General features: G+C 40.3%; 1 protein-coding gene across 1 annotated transcript; it reads left to right on the forward strand.

The window, feature by feature from the left end:
• Positions 1-11,826: 11,826 nt before the first annotated feature.
• Sec13 (nuclear pore and COPII coat complex component secretory 13) lies at positions 11,827-17,461 on the forward strand. The gene is made up of 7 exons (XM_080279772.1): positions 11,827-11,932; positions 12,399-12,572; positions 13,966-14,104; positions 14,354-14,484; positions 14,980-15,234; positions 15,596-15,739; positions 16,435-17,461. Exons 1-7 carry the CDS (start codon positions 11,930-11,932, stop codon positions 16,543-16,545), a joined length of 957 nt encoding a protein of 318 aa, XP_080135898.1. The 5' UTR covers positions 11,827-11,929; the 3' UTR covers positions 16,546-17,461.
• Positions 17,462-18,266: the final 805 nt, after the last annotated feature.

The raw sequence follows: 18,266 nt of genomic DNA on the forward strand, positions 1-18,266 counted from the left end.
AATGATAAGATCTAATACCTAATGGCCGTAATTTGCGTGGCTCCCGTTCTTCGTGTAATCACTTTGGAAGGTATATTTGTGAAGTGGGTTGATGGTTTGTTAATTGTGCTGTCTTGCTAAACGACTGCGTGACTAGGGGTGATTTACTGGGTAGGAAAAAGAAGGGGGGCGGGGAATGGAGGGGAGAAATGGGAGAGGAGAGGAATGGAAGGGAAAGGAAGGAATGGGATGGGAGGGACGGTAATGAAGGAATGGGAAGGGAAGAAAAGAAGAGGAAGGAAGGGATGGGAGTGGAAGGAAATGATGGGATTGGAAGGGGAGTAGAGGAGGGGATGGGAAGGGGGGAGGCGAGAAGGGGAGGAAAGAAAGGTCTATCCACATCAAAGCAGTTTTCCATCCACCCATTTATTGATCTATCCAGTGTTAATGCCTCTCTCTCTCTCTCTCTCTCTCTCACACACACACACACACTTTATAACCAGCTATCTAACGTTCAATCAATGACAACAATCAAGTGGCGCCAATATAACCAATTCTATTTAGTAGGTACGGTACCCTCTAATTTCACTCCCCTGGCCTCCCTCTCTCCGACTCTCTCCTCTTCCCTCCCTCCCCCCCTCCCCCCTTTCACTCCCTCCCCCCCTCCCCCTTTCACTCCCTCCATCCCTTCCTCGTTCTCACGCCCCTACTATCCTTCCCCTTCTCTCTCCTCTCACCCCCTCCATCCCTCCCCTCTTCCCTTCCTCCCCCTCTCTCTCATTACCTCCCTCCCTCTTTCTACCTCCTCCTCCTCTCACTTCTCCCCCTTACCCCATCTCTCTCCCTTCCTACCCCAAAGGGAGATGGTGTTAAAATCCCCCCCCCCTCTCTCTCTAAGGTCCATTCAGGTGAGCAATTTCCGGTGGGTCGTTAACCAATCAGAAGCCGCCCCAATGACACGAGAGAGAGAGAGAGAGAGAGAGAGAGAGAGAGAGTGTAAAAAATGCACTAACTCGTCGGAAAAGTTCGGACACAGAGCCTTCATTATGTACACCAACTCTAAATACGTAACGAATCCTTTGACCCAAATATCCTACCCACCACCACCACCACCACACCACAACCATCATCGCCACCACCACCACCACACAGCCACCATCGCCATCAATATTTAGAACTACATAAGGCCAACACCACTGAATTATCAAAACACACACACACACACACACACACACACACACACACACACACACACACACACACACACACACAGACACACACACCACATTTTCTAATACACCGAAGCAGAAAACGGGGAGGAAGAGGGGGCAACTAAAGGAAACGCCCAAACCTCAACCTTGGACGTGATGACGCGCTGAACTGGTTAATTCTAGCTACCTTCACACGCTTTTATTTAAGACGGGCCTCTCTTACCAAACCACCACAGCACAGGAGGAAAACAACGTTTGAGTCGTAAGAGTGGCACTAGGAGCTTTGTATCCGTTGCACCTCTTCGTTAGCGATCGAGGTAACTGAGTATACCGGTATAAACGAAAGAAGGAAAGCACAGCAGGTACTGGATTCTCTCTCTCTCTCTCTCTCTCTCATTTAACCCCTCCCCATGCTGGCGAAGTTGGTACAAACAGGGAAGGGCTGTATGAGAAGTGATACATTTGTAAATCCTTTCCACAGCACTGACTAGCATGAGCAACAGGAGAACGGGTAACAAGACAGACAGCAGTGTACAGGAGAGCTGACAGGTGTTTGGGTGCACACCTGTCACTCTATTCATGTGTACCTGCCTCACATACACTCCATTTGTACCTCATGAACACTTCATTCATGTGCACCTCTTATGTATACCTGCTTCATGTGCACATTTCAATCAGAGCTACTTCCAGTGCACTGTTCATTTAGTGCACACCTGATTCATGTGCAGCTCTCATGTACCGTACACTTCTTTCCCATACACCTGCTTCATGTGCACTTCTCATGTGTCTATGTGCACCTGGATGATGTGCCCTCTCATATACAACAGTTTCACGTGCACCGCTATCATGCAGTTCCCCTCTGACTTGTTTCATGCACACCTAACAACTTCAAGAAAAAATTCCTTCATCCCTTCACTCCAAGTACATCACATATATTTCACTTCCTGCTGCCACAAGATTTAAGTCATTCAAAGTGAAGTTCTAGTACTGAAGGAGCAAAAGGAAAGTTCCATCAACAGCATCCAGTTAGAAAAATATCTCCTATGGTGAGAGAGAGAGAGAGAGAGAGAGAGTGCAAGTATGTACTGTGTGTGTGTGTGTGTGGGGGGGGCTGAATAAGTGATAAATGCTTGGAATAAACAATGTAAAGTGCAAGTCAGGAGGGAATGAATAACTGAAAAGTCTCTCAAAGTATCAAAGTGACCAATGACATACTGTTTCTAAAATAATAAAAACAGAGTTACCAGTAAAATGTAAATACTGTTGCTACTCCTTAATAAAAATAATAAATAATAAACATCAGTCATATTAAACAAGTGCCTGTAAACAACACGACCAGATCGACGACATGCACAAAAAACGAACATTCCACCACCAGCCAACCTGCAGGACAAAAACTACCAGGTACCACAACTTATAATCGCCACACCAATCAATACTTCCCTCACCACAAATCACAAAACACTAGCCTGCCACTCAGCTGCCAGTGCGTAAATCATGGTTGTATTGGCCTTGCAAGCAATTCTAACATGTGCACAACCACAAATCAAACAAACTTCTACTCCATTCCTGTGAACACTCTGCACTCTACGTTACTGGCATTCCCTCACTCTACTACATTCATTTTACTCTAACCTGTCCTAATACTACCATCCCATACTGTCCTATACGGTACTCATTTTGCTCTAACTTGGCCTTTATGCCATTCCTCTCTGCAATGATCAGTTGTAACAATAAACTAACACCAGAATATGATGCTACTCAATTAAGTGTGCTGTGGGAAGGGTGCAGACCCTTCATGAATGGATGCAAGGATGGAGCCATCATACCGCTTTATTATACGCCAATGAGCCACAGGACAAGAATCAGGGCAGAGTAAAGAAAAACAAAAAAAGTAAAAAACAGAACCATTTTCCCCAATATTCATGCATAAGACTGTAAAAGATTTCAGTGCAATATCACACTCAATAACTACTAATTCACACAATCCTGACAGCTTATAAAAACTTCAATACAGAACAGAATGGAACTGCAGACTGTACTGCAATAATTTCCTTGCCAACCTCACACCAAATGCAGGTCATAAAAGCCACAAAAAAGTTCATATTCAGATACAATCAACCTTCAAAGTACTGGTCCTCTTATCACACATTACTGAGAAACATGAACAAAGTATTGTGACATATGGGCCACCCACTGATTAGGTTATACGTACAATATTGTTCTTGGTATTTACTACTACTATCACTTGCATAAAATTTAACATATTAACCTAGCTGCTAGATTTTTTGAGGCACCCAGTTAACAGAGTCATGTGTGTCTGCAGAACTTGCTCATTTTCACATCCACTGAACCCCACAGATGTGATAATTTTCTTGGTCGACTGAGCAAGAAGCACAAACACATCCATCAATACAATGACCGAACTAGACTGGTGGTACTTGTTACAGGTAAGAGATGTGTTTTCCAACATCACAAATTTTCTATATTATAGTTACAGGTAATTATTTTTCATATACTGTACATTAACTAGTCAGTTTGCTTTCATCTAATGGAACTGGGCCACATATACAACTTAAGCACCTGTCCACATATAGCAACATTTTTTTTTTAATGATAGAACTACAGTAGGTCACTCACACAATTATGCTGTAGTGGCATGAAATTCAGTGGCATCAGTTATGAGGCAAAAATGAGTCTCCCTGGTTACTAGTCAGACAGACCCTCCAATCTAACATGTGGCCATCAGTTAATCTAAAAAGAAGTGATCTTTATCAGGTGAGAACATGCACACCATAGTATTATAATCTGGAGAGAGAGAGAGAGAGAGAGAGAGAGAGAGAATGTTTAAGTAACAATGAAACATGAGTACAAAATTTCCTGCAAATTATAACAGACTAATACTAAAACCAAAGTTTTTAGAAACGTTAACGAAAAATGTGCTTGCTTTATCTGGCAAACAAGTTTATATATTCACCAATCAATACCCAATTGACGGGCACAGGGAAAAACGAGCACACAATTACCTCTGCCTTGTCAATAAGGTTCTCTATCCTATAATTTTATACTTCTCACCCTAATTTCTGTTGAGAGAGAGAGAGAGAGGAGTGGAAGTCTAGCCGATAAACAAAGGATGATGATGAGCATAAGCAGGTCGTTCAATATCATCCCCAACAACCTGGTTTAGGCCTAATGTCCTGAGCTACTTGGGGAGGGTATTGATTATTGGACAAATTTCCCCAAACATGATATGGATCACAAAGACCCAGAGGCACAAGAGAAACTAAAGATTAGCCACTTCGGAGCACTTCTTTTTCATTTTGTTCAAGCAACCACGAAACACTTTTATTCAAGTTTCAATGGCCTTTTCACTGTGAATAAGATAATGAAGGAAATAACTAACCTCTGTCATTAGAAGTGCCTCCCTCAACCTGCATACAATGATCTGGATAACAGTATGTGAAATCTACATTAGCTATGTGACTATAGAAGGTAACATAAGGTCTACCTTTGACTTGAACTGCAATGGTACAGCACTCATTCCAAAGCTCACCACCAAATACTAGGCTACAGTTTGAAGCTTATGTAAAATCCTGTTACTCTACTGCTGAACAATTTATAAGGTAGCTACAAATTACAAACTGCAGGCCTGGGGAGCAATGACAGAAGCCTCCACAAAAACACAACACCCGTAAATTTATATGGCTACTTGATTTACTACAAGTCAAAGTTGTGTGAGGAATCTCTTCTAAATACCCTCATTCAGTAATTAAATTTGTATTTAGAATGGTATGGTATTTACTGCTGGCTACAACAAACCCAGTTTATATTTCCCTGCCTCTAGACTTCAGTTAACAATGTAAAGGCATGCTAAAGTTCTTGTGTTTAGTGTTTAGATCTGTGCTTTTTGTTTAGTGATTAGATCTGTGCTTTAGAGTCTCGCCTGCTTTCATTCTTTGCCGTCATCTTTTTCCTTGAGGTCTGGTGGCACATGACCCTGTCAGCTGCACTGCCAATTTTTTATTTCATTTTATCAATCATTCAATCTACCATGTTCATCAAAACACAGTAACAACTTATAAAGCCATGGGCTATAGATCTATTTGCAAAAAAATGTGAGTTAACAAGAAAATATACACACAGTGTATACTGTAATAACCATCCTCATATGGAAGTTAAGAAGTCACTGCACGATGGTATTGTGATCCCTACCCTGACGTATGGAAGCGAGGCATGGACCTTGCAAGAGGGGAACAAGTCAAGAGTGAGAGTAGTGGAAATGAGTTACTTGAGAGGAGCATGTGGAGTGACGTGGAGGGACAGGTTGACGAATGAAGAAGTGAAGGAACGTTGTGGGGTAGATATGGATGTGGTTGAGATTAGGAGAAATACACTGAGGTGGTTTGGACATGTGGAGAGAATGGAGAATGAAAGACTGACTAAGAGGGTGTATGTAGGTGAGGTGGAGGGAGGGAGAGGGAGGGGTAGACCGAGGATGAGGTGGAGGGATGGAGTCGAGAGGTATATGAGGGAGGGGGGGGTGAGTTGGGGGGAGGGTAGTCAAATGGTGGGTGACAGAGTGACTTGGAGGCATTTTGTCTGCGGCCACCCTTTGCAGGATTAGGGCGTCGGGCTAGACAGATAGATACCGGTAGATAGATATACTCACGAGCCATAGATTCTGCTCACTGTATACCATACTCCTACCCTCATTTGGAGGGACGCGACTACCAACAGATTAAAAACTATTAAAGGAGAACAATGTGAGATGGAAAAGTTGAAAAGTATGAATTGGAATACAATTACAGAGAGCATCCCAGACATATTATTGAATGCAACACCCCATCTGGCAAATCTAAATTTTCTATCAACTTGCACATTTTCTTCTTGCTGTAGGTCTGTTCTCTTTAAGCCAGTTACGGTACATCCACTCAAGTCAGAGGCCACAACTACAAAGAGGTGACTCTTTCCATCCTTCTACTGCCCAAATGTCTTAATCTTTTTTATTTCCAAAATACCCGGTACCATACTTAAGTCTTGATGAACTGGAAGATTTTGAAGCACCCTCTCCCCCCCCTTTTAGGGGGAGGGAAGAGATCTTTCCAAACTGTCAGCATGGGCAATTTTTTACCTTCCTTTCATATGCCTCACCATCATCATTTGACACATTTAATGAAACTTAAGCAACTGTGATCATTATATTATTAGCACTTGATGAAATCTGGCACAAATCAATAGCTACTGTCTTCTCTAGGATCCTATAGCATACTTACTGGTATTTCAATGTCTTCATCTCAAGCTTCAATTCTAGTACATTTACATCTGCTAATGTATATAACTGATCAATTATGATGTTTTCTTCTAATGTGTCAACAGTTCTGTTTTGTAATGGTGCTGTATCATAATCTTTGTTGTATTCTAGCCCTACCCACTCATATACTTAGCGAATCCTTCATTTTTTTAAATTGCTTCTTGCAACATCTATCACAACAGTTTCACATACAATACCGGCTACAACACTGATAAAATAAGGTTCAACACACGCCTCGTGATATATACAAATTTCTGGTGGAGAAAAAAGAAACCCTGGTGTTTTTATTAGTCTACTCCCAAAACTTAAGTCCTTCATCTTTCTATTCAGCACAATTCATCACACAAAAACTAGAAGACCCACTAACCTCCAACAACAAAAAATGCAGTCATTCGCATTCTTTGCCCCCTTGTGCTTCTCACAAATACTGTATTAGGTGACACATTTCTTTCTGAGACTACGGAGGTGGTCAAAAAGCTTTCACCTTATCACCTTTCCTTCTTTCATTGATTCCCATCAGTCTCTCTTCAACATAATGTTGCATCAATCTTTCCTTAATTATTGCTATTATACTGGAAACTTTTCTTCTCAACTCCCTTTTCTGTCAATCTTCCTTCTTAATCCATCTACATCTCTCAACTTTCCTTATGGCATTTTTCTCCCCTCTTTACTTCTACAGAACTTCCATCTCTCTCCTTTCCTCTTTATCTCTACACCCTTATATCATCCTTCAATCTCCATCTCTCCACATCATTCCCTCTTTTTCAACATTCCCTGTCCATCTCTACTACCACAGTATCAACCTTCCCTTTTTCACCTTCTCTCCCCTTTAAATCAATATTCCTTCTCTACAATACACCTATTTCTATCCACCTTCCCTCATCTCTACTTTCTTCCCTTTCAATCAGACATTCATCTTTATCTACGCTCCTTACCACTTCTTTTTTATTAAAATCAAGCTTTCCTCTTTAGGCTATACCTCCCTCACACTCAATCAACACCCCCTGTCAGTTTTTCCCTCATAATCTATCAACCTACTCTCCTCACTTTATATTGCCACAGATCGTATCATATATACAGTAGCTATATCCTTTATTCCTACCTTAGCTTCCCTATTTGGTAAATATTATGTTAGCCTGCATAGTCTTATTTATGGATATTACCCAAATCCACCCTAACAAGACCTAAGCTGACCTGACCATAAAAACAACATACAGGTACCAATTTTCTTGGCTTCACCATAAAACACATCCAGCACTTGAATCATGGCTTTTCCATGTTACCCTTGATCAGAGCTAAAAGATGCCAAGGTACAGACCAAGTGCTGTGCTGGGCATGACCTGTTTAGTTATATTAGTCTTGATCTTGTTAAGGTCAAACTTTTAGAGTTGGCTTAGCCTGCCTATGTCTTAGCCATTTGGTACAGTTTGTTTGGTAACCACTAACATGGCTGCAGAAATGAACTTGATGATTAAGTCTCCTTTTATGTTCCTATTCTTCCACGCTTTCAAATTAACTTTCCATACTGGTATCCACCTCCACTAATATCTACATTCACCAGTACAATATTTATTTTCACGAGTATCTATCTTCATTTGTATTTAGGTACCGATCTCCATTATGAATTTCAAAATATCATATAACTCCCACTAACTGACACCCACACAGCAAACCAGCCTGGCAACAGCCCCTATCATTAATCAATGTTCATGGTCACAGTTCCATGGTTTATCTAAAATTTCCAAAACCTGCATCTGTACAGGCCGACCCTGGGATGTGACACCCCAGCAAAGCGATGTGGGTACAAATACCACCCTACCCCGCTGAACAACGGCCAAACGCCGGTATGACGATGGGTTTTGCTTTCTTTTTAAACTGATTTTGATGATATTTTAGAACAATTTTGTGTTTAGGTTGATTTACAGTATAAACCATTTTTAAGCTAAGATTAATGTGCTTTAGTCATAAATATTGTCATTTTGGGGTACAGTTTACAAAGTTTGATATTTTCCTGACATATTTTAGATGACTTTCATATTGACTCTTCAGGCTTTGTTTAGCTTCTTTTAAAGCCATCTGGGGGTTTTGGTTAGCTAGAAACTTGTTTTTGGACTCAACTGGGTGGGTTTAGGACTTGGTTGGGGGGGAAACCTAAGGTTCAAAAGCACATCCCTATACTTTACATGTTACATCTACCCCGAGATACGATACCCTGCCTAACGATGGGTTTTTACTTAACCAACTGCATCATTAAACCAGGGTATGCCTGTATCTGTACCATCATTAACCTCTTCCATTCAAAGACTTTTTTTTTTTTCCTTATTTCATGCTACCTTATGCAATTCTGAAATGGCAGGATTTCCATATACTGTACTTCAATAACCCTTTCATTAACAGAGATATTTTTCAAGTTGCTTAGATAATCAGGAAGTACATTTTTTTTTTTTTTTTTTTATCATGACCTAAAATTCCTTTCTCAAACCAGAATGCTTAGTTCCAAGATTAAAAATAAAACATCATCCAAGATACACACAATGTTATAGGACGAATGTTGAGCTGCAATAATCTTATCATTGTGTGTAATAAGCTGCAAATGGAAGAAATTATCCACCAGGCAAAGCTGATGGGAACTGTAGTAAGAATAAACCAATAAAATACAGTACATCAATGGAGAGCAGCAGTTATTACCTTCATGCAAATATATAGACGGAAACAGAGACACCTTTATGGTAAATCAAAGCTTCATTTTAGCACAGCCTACAACAGGATTACATTTCTTTTTCTCCAGGTGATTTACTCAGCTCAGGAAAAGCATTCAAACTGGAAGGTTTAGTTCCTGCATAAATACTTTCTATACAAGGCTGGTAGATTGGCAGCTTCAGACAGTCATGGCTTTCCAGAGTTTCTTTTAACCTGTGTGTGTAGGGGTGCATGCTTGTACCCAACTAATCAAACTGATCTAAATAATCTAAACATATAAAACTAATCCAAACATCCTTGCTGAGGGTCATGACTGTCCAAAACTGCAGTAGTACAAGTTGTTGTTAAATAAAATGGTCTAAAGTAGGAAAAACATGCTGAACTACTATGCCACCACAGTGAAAGGCATGAACATGTCCTTAAACATCATATTTCACAAAAATTAATCATATATTCTTCAAATTAGTTTGCTATAAATTGTCAAAAATATGAATTAAGTGACCTGGACCTAATTAAAAACTAAATATAGATAATAAATCAATACATCTACACAACTACAATATAAACTTCACAATTCAACCACATTTCTGATCAAACAATACCCGCAATATACCGATTATACCACGTCAACTTGCAACCTAATCAATATTGCAATTAACATCAAAATCCCTTACAATATTACAATAAATCAGTAAAAAAAAAAAAATCTCCGGTAATACGATCTAGAAAGCCAGTTTAGAAGGTTAATAATACTCGTAAGACACATCAACTTCGAGGAATATCGGAATAATTATTAATACCGACATTCGAGGTAAACAAATATTGCAAATAATTCACACCGATAATAAAAATAAATGGTTTGTCAGCTCACCTCATACTGTTGTACATCTTGGCGACCCTGGCTGGACAATTCGCTGGGTGGTAGTGGACAGAATCACCTCAAAGGGCCGTAATTAGAGGCCATTATGTTATTTCACCTGTGCACTGACATTTGCTGATATAGTGATGAAAGTGGTACAGCCTTCACCATATCCATCCCTTTATTTCACATGTTATTAATCACTCGATCACTAATGCAATTCAAACACTAGTCCAACAATTCCTCACCAGTTCGAAAAGCTTGCCAGGAAGTCGGTAATTGCTCTGCCTGCACTGGAAATCACTGAAAATGGGCCATATATTCACTACTGTTTGTCCGCCATTCTTACTAGTTGCTTCGAGGTGCCTCCAATATCATTCCGCGCGCAGGAGTACCAACCCTCATTAATATATACTTATAATGTCCAAAATATTAATTTTTCAGGCTCATGTAACTAGTGAAACTACTAATAAGGAATTCATCTTGCTCCTAGGCTAAAATTCTAAAGATATCAGGATGAATAATGGAGCTTTAATCATCATCGTATTTTTATCGGCTGTGTCCCCAATCTACTCACTTACATTTCAGAAATCAGCCATATCATACTGTCATAGGTTTCTGATTTATAGAAACACACATATTAAAATAATGTATGTGGACTGCTTGTTATATAAATATGGGTGATGGGAATTATTAACATCCATATGGAACTGCGTTTTAACAGTGACGGGTGTCAATATGTTTGGCAGTAGTTTGTGGGTAAGTAAATATTCCAAAAAGAAGTCGTGGAGATATCCTGAAGCTGCCTACATAATAAGTCATATGTTAGCCAGGTATTGAGAGTACTAGTTTCTTTCGCGCGTGCTCTTGGCTCCTTGCCAGGGAGAAAAAAACACTATGTCGCGCTAAATTTAAAAGCCCTCACTATCTCTCCCTTATTTTTTTGTTGGTAAAATAACCGAGAACTTGGCAGAAAAGTAACTCATTCCATTACTTCATTACTGAGGGTGGTTAATGAGGAAATAATAAAAAAAAAGAAATAAGCAGAATAATCCATTTACCAAATACTGCTCCTCGTCTTTTGTACGAGTTATGGAAGCATTAAGAATAATCTGCTCGGAATGAGAAACATACCTACTCCACATAATGAAGACTGAGTACAGAAATTTGGTTTTAACAAGCAGATACGGTAGATTCACTTGCAAACTATTCCTAACATAATTAATGTTACTATTTCACGAGTTAATTACGTGAATTAATCAGTGGAATGCGTTTTGGCAACTTCATTGATTGTTTAACACTGAAAATCTACCGCAGCATGCATGCTTTGTCAAAATGTCACAATAGTAGATAATAATGGGCTCTACCAGAGATCTTGTTCAAAGAAAACGACAATGAATAATCTTTTCAGCAGCAACTACTGTAATTTTGAACTTCCCTCATATGCTCACTCAACATCCACTAAAAATGAAAATTTGTGTGACATGTCAGAAATATTGCTATTAATCTGGCTGGTGATGTTAATTATATAATATTATTTTATTTAGTTATTCTAAAGTTACTGACAGCTATAACTGGTTGCTCTAGAATCAAGTGTTATAGGCAATAATCTACGGCTAACTACAAATATTTATCAGTAACATTCAAAATATACAAATAGAGTATATCACACACATATTCTACATTAAACAAATGGATATAAAACATTTTCGAAGCTAATGCGGGTGCACGACGGACATTTTCGTGGACCCGGCGGTTCTGCCACGTCCAGCTGGAATTTGTTGTTGTTCGAAGAGTTGGAACCAGGTTATCCTTATTTTGCATAAATTATTGTACCAGATAACATCATCTGGCCTTCCACCTGTCATCATGGTGAGTGTCTGGGACGTGGGTCATCTCATGAGCTTATTTATCAACCTGCACTTGATATTTGCTGTAAATTTTGATAGCCTGACCACCCATCTCTTGGACTTAGTTTTATATAAGGTGTTCATAAGATTAATGTGCCCCACCTGTTATAATTAGGTTAATACACCTTGAGTATATGCTTCTCCTTTTTCTGTCAACTGTAACTGTCATGTAAAATCCTGCGTTGTATAATCGTGGTTATGGGCAAAAAACTGACTTCTGCCTCGTTATACAAATGTCCCATAAATCCCTCCCAGTCCCCTGAAAGACGGATGAAGAACTGTGGGAGGAGGGCAGCTTCAGCCTGCAGCCTTCTGGGTTCAGTGTCCTCAATTTATTCAACCAGTTGTATGAAAAATATTGGTATTTTGGAGGCCATCCCCATAATATGCAACTCTGCTTACTACTCTCCTTGTTCATCCCCACGCAGGTGTCTGTAATAAGCAACGTGGACACTGGTCATGATGACATGATCCACGATGCCCAGATGGACTACTTTGGCACCAGATTGGCCACTTGCTCGTCAGATCGCTCTATTAAAATTTTTGAGGTCAAAGGATCCACACAGACCCTGGTAGCTGACCTTAGGGAACATGAAGGACCCGTGAGTATACTGCATATAAATTTCACTTAGAAATATGTACCATGTGTGTGGTATGAGAGAGGGGGGTGTGAGTTGGGAGCAGGGCAGTGAAATGGCGGGGGACAGGGCGACTTGGAGGCGATTTGTTTGTGGCCACCCCAAACGGGATTGAGGCATCTGGCAATAGATAGATAGTGTGTGGAATTTCCAAAATATTAATACACAGAGCTCACTCCACCCATAAGTGGAAGTATTTTGAATGATGATGAGTGATATGTATGTACAGTTCTTATTATAATCATATTTCCCTATTTTGTAAATTATGTGGAGAACTGTCGTCAAAGTGCCTTGGCTAAAAGGGTCATTCCTCTATTTGATCACCTGCCTCTCCACACAGGCAAAGCCTTCCATACTAATTACGTATATAATTAACTTTACTGGACACATTACTGTATCTACAAGAACATAATAGCACACAAAATTATGGTTTAAATGCTTTTTTTTTTTTTTTTTTAACAGACTTAGCCTAAGAGTGCCACCTCTCCATCTGAAGAGCAGAGTTACAACAGGAGGTTAACATTAGAGTACCAGTATGGTGTTAGTGAAGCCTCTGTGATACATTGGTAGAGTGTCAGTCTTTGTACATAGGAAAACAAGGGTTTGCATCCAGCCAGGGTAATAAACTTTGGGAGTGTTCACCTGGCCACCTACTGCTTTGGCAGACATAAGGGATGCTGTGGTTGAACCAGTCACATACTATAAAATATGCTTACACCCAGTTGACTTGCGCAGTCTGATTACACTTGTTTCACAGACTACACACACATATCCAAAGCCACTCAAATGTTACAGTCACACTTACAAGCACTTCTCACCCTACATACAGTCTCTACCAGACAGCCTAAGTTGGTAGAGACAGGCTACATAGGCTGTATCGTCCCCACTTCGGTCGGGATAGGCCAGTCCTGCAGCGGACACTCAACGGTTGATGGTGATGATGGTGTTAATTATGAAGTGATATGAAAAGAGTGTAGATTGGAGCATTGTCTTTTTCTGCTGTATGACTATGTAAAATATGAAACTGAGGGCCAAGTTGATATTCAGGAACTGTAATTGATGGTACGGTAAATATGGTAAAACTTAAAATTATATTTATTTCACAGAACAATCCACCCAGTGAAGTGGTGGCTTATATTGTACAACCGTGGATTATGTACAAGGGATTATTCCCCTGAACTAGATCTAGATAGATCATATAGTCCTGCAAGGATTACAGGAGAACGCTACCCCTCCCAACAAAGGCAGTTACTGTACCTGGAGTGGTGCAAACTCTTGACCTGGTGATCTCGAGTCACTCGCTTTACCGCTGAGTGACCCCACTCCCCGGATGATGTACAAGACATGTTTGTTTCAGGTGTGGCAGGTGGCCTGGGCTCACCCCATGTACGGTAATATCCTGGCCTCGTGTAGTTATGATCGCAAGGTGATAATCTGGCAGGAAGATGGACATAAATGGAAGAAAATACATGAATATGCTAACCATGACTCTTCAGGTGAGGGACATATTGATTTTGGTATCTTCTTTAATTAAAAAAGAAAAAGTTTAGACCTTACTAGAACTGTACTCAAAGTTATTTAGTTTTATTATGTGCACTGTACTGTTCCAATATTGTATTTTACTCCCCGCACCCATCCAAAAAGAAAAGTTTAATGTATATTTTTTTCTTGCCTTGTGTACCCAACCCCACACCATCCTTAGGTGGGAACAGAGACTTGAATAATGATGATGTTATTGCTTACAGTGAACAGCGTGTGCTGGGCACCCCATGAACACGGCCTGATACTGGCGTGTGCATCTGCTGACGGCTCTGTGTCAGTCCTTACCTCCACTGCACAGACCTGGGAAACTAAGAAAATCACCAATGCTCACTCCGTAAGTCAACACTTAATTCAAGCACAGCATTTTGAAATAGCTTCTGTGCTGAACCACTACAGAATCAAATTACAGTTTATTACTTTCAGTTGCTTTCTGGAATCTCTGCCCCTCTCCCTCCATCTGTAATAAAGTGCTGGAAAAGCAGAAGTTATAGATGGGCATATAGGCTTATAAACAGCATATAGGCTTATAAACAAAAACTCATTGCATCTTTGAGTGTCTCTGCTTGTACTGTACTACGTTCTATGCCTTTCAATCCAGTGATATATTTTATTATATTGTGATAATACTTTATCAGTTTTATAGGAGTGGTTTACTGAATAATATGTGCTTTTTGAGTTCAGAAAGTCTAATCTAAATAGAATTTTCTGCAGCTAGCAAGATTAAAGTAAAAAGTATATCATCAGATTGAAGGGGTAATACATTAAATACAACTGTCAGTACTGTTTTATAAAGTATTGTGTTGACTGAAGTGTATTGTCCAACCGTCAGATTGGGTGTAACTCAGTCAGCTGGGCTCCAGCAGTGGCGTCTGGCGCTGCTGACGGCTCTGCACGGTCGGGCCCGCCAGTGCAGCGCTTGGTAACTGGTGGCTGTGATACCTACGTCAAGATCTGGCGGCTGGATGCATCGAGTGGAGAGTGGACTGAGGAGAGCAAGCTGGAAGGGCACTCAGACTGGGTCAGGGATGTTGCATGGGCTCCTTCCATTGGCCTTCCACGCTCTATTATTGCATCTTGTTCCCAGGTGTGCACAGTAGTGGTACAGGCAGTTCAGAAATATCACAATGCTTTATGTACACATGTGACAGTAAAAGGCTGGGAAAGACTGGCACATCAGCAGGGGTAAACAAGGATCTTTAAAATAGGGTGACACAAGAACTTTCTTCTGGGGATATTTTACCATAAGTCTGGAATGGCCAGGCATATTTTGGGAGTGGCTAGTGGCCTTTCACAATATCATAGCATATTATCTCCATAGGCAACAATGGAGTTTTAATTGACTGGCTCTATTTGATTTACTGAGGACTTAGCAGCAAAAGATAATGTCTAAAGGGCAGTGTATAACGAGAACTTAGTGGAGATCTGATTCCACCTTACGTTACCAGGACCGGCGAGTGATCATCTGGGTGAACGATGGTGTGACTGGTGTGTGGCAGCCACGGGAACTGAACACCTTTGATGATGTCATTTGGCACGTCAGCTGGTCTGTTACTGGCAACATCCTGGCAGTCTCAGGTGGAGACAACAAGGTCAGACTCTAAGGGACATACAGCATTATGAACACTAAGTGCTTGCTGGTATAAGCAGGAAATCATCTGGAAGTACAGTAGCAAGAATATACTGATAGAGTACACCACCAAAGTGCAGGGGTTTGCTTGGTAGACATTTTCCTCATTTTGCAGCTTATTTCTGAAAGGTCAGTGACAGAATAAGACTATGGCTGTACATCCATTCCATAACACACTGTACAGTAATTTCATCTAGAGCTTTTTTGTTCTCAGAGTAAAGAGCCTTGATCTAGATCTTGTCCTATGCAGTGTGGGAAATTGGGTTAGGACAATGATAGAGCCATGATAGCTCAGTGTAACTGTGTTTGCCTCATAATCTGAGAGTATCCTTAGTATGGGTTTGAAACTAAGGTAGACACAAGTGGGTGCTGGTAATGTCCTTGAATATGCAAGGGTATGTTCACACCATGGCAATTCAGACTGGCAATCTACAGATAAAGACTTAGACATTGCCAAGTACAATACTCTTGACTTCCCCTTGCACTACAGTACTCATACTACATTACACAGTCTTCTGATTTTACTCGGCCAGAGTGGGGAAAGCTTGAATTTGGCAATAATTCTGCGGTTGACTTAATCTATACCACATACAAATGACGATGCATAGCTCTTTAGCTCGTCGCCATGTAATCATGCAGAATTATACTTTTTTCCAGATGAGCTTGTGGAAGGAGACTTTGGAAGGTCAGTGGGTGTGCCTCAGTGACTCTGCCAAGAGCCAGCAGCAGCAGCAGCAGCAGCCAGCCTCAGAGCAGCGAACACTATAATTTATTGCCCGAAAGTCACATTAAACACACCTCGGGAACCTATGCCTGACTTCATTTATGCCAAACGTATCTGCTGGGTATACCATATAAACCAAAACCTAAACCTTGTATAACCTTTTCAAAATTAATTTCAGTCTTGTCTTTCGAAATTCTGCCGGATACCAACTTTATGTCTGATGCTATTTTGCAGCGTCATGTAAAGCCTTTAGTAAAAACATACCCCAGTATAACTACCTGGCATACCCCCCTTAATATGGTTTATTATATTAATGTCACAATACATCAGTGCCAGGAAAGAATAAAATGGGAGTAACTGTGCACTTCAGCTTCATCATAGCATGGCTGGTGGAATGGAGTCACATGGCATGTAAAACTGCCCAAACCACTGGCAAACCACTTATAAACCAAACTTGTACATGTATCCAAAATTCTAGGTAATTTGTGGGATATGCAGGTACATCAGTTGATGTAAACCAATGTTCATCAAAACTATCAGTGGATGCAGTCTGATAACAAGTGCTTAAACAAAAATACAAGTGAGTTTATACCAGTTTTCAGTGTTTTCATAAACTAGGATATATGGAGAAAAGATATCTATATACAGTACCTGTATTACTGTACCAGTACTTGTATAATGTGGAATATATCTGATATTTTTCAAGATTCTCCATTCCTGTGAAACTCTAGTACAATCTTTTTTTAACTTCTTCATGAAAGCAGCCGTAAGGAGCAAGTACCATATGATTTAAGTGTAAATACTGTAAAATTAATAAATTTGTGTTGGTAATTATAACTAACATAGCATAAGTGAGATTTTCATTGGGTACAAGTTTTAGTTACATGATGTTTTGTGTACAACTGAAATCCTGTATTGTTTAATTATTGTTTTGAAATATTGTAATCTAGGCTTATTGGAAATAAATATTTATAGATAAAATCATTGTTTAATTCATCATCATCATCTGGACCTCCTTTCCCACCCTAGGGCAGGGTGAGGAGTATCAATGTCCAGACAGCCCAAATTCGTCCAATCCAAAGGGTCACGCTTCCATTCACTCATCTTTCAAGCCCCCGGAATCCTGGCTCTATCGGATACGCCAAAAACATTCACCACATTCTGAAGCTCACGTAATCATATCCAACAGAGTCAATACAGACGTTGCCATGTTAAAAAGGGGTGCCAAAATCCCTAATCATGCACTTCTCACAACATTCATCCAGCCAGCTCGATCTCCTGTCAGTTCTCTAGCCTCACCGACTTCCATCATAGTTTAAAACTGTCTTTAAACTACTGCACTGTACTGTAATTACAAAACCTATTTTGAACAACTACAAACCATGTTAGAGTTAATGTGGCTTGATGGTAGCATGCTCAGTTCATGATGTGCACACTCTTAGTCTGGGTTTCAGCCCAAACCATGGCAAACAACTGATGTGGATATTGGTAATGGGCATCTTGGAAAAGAGGGATGACTGCGAAATTTAAAATAACTTGTTTTTGCATGACTGCTGGATGCAGGAATGGTTAAGATTCAAACTGAATACAAATTTCATTAAGCCATAGCCTGTCTCCATACTCCAAACTTTTCTTCATCCATCCATCACCTAAACCTGTGTTGCCCCATAAGGAGTGTAGGAGCCCAGAGAAAGGCAAGTTGGTACTGACATTGAAGATGAGAGTGACCAGCCTCACTCATCCCTGTGTGGCATTACGTGAGCAA

The sequence above is a fragment of the Coenobita brevimanus genome, chromosome 1 (genome assembly GCF_032717465.1).
Source record: "Coenobita brevimanus isolate Jiangsu-jjx chromosome 1, ASM3271746v2, whole genome shotgun sequence".
Taxonomy (NCBI): Eukaryota; Metazoa; Arthropoda; class Malacostraca; order Decapoda; family Coenobitidae; genus Coenobita; species Coenobita brevimanus.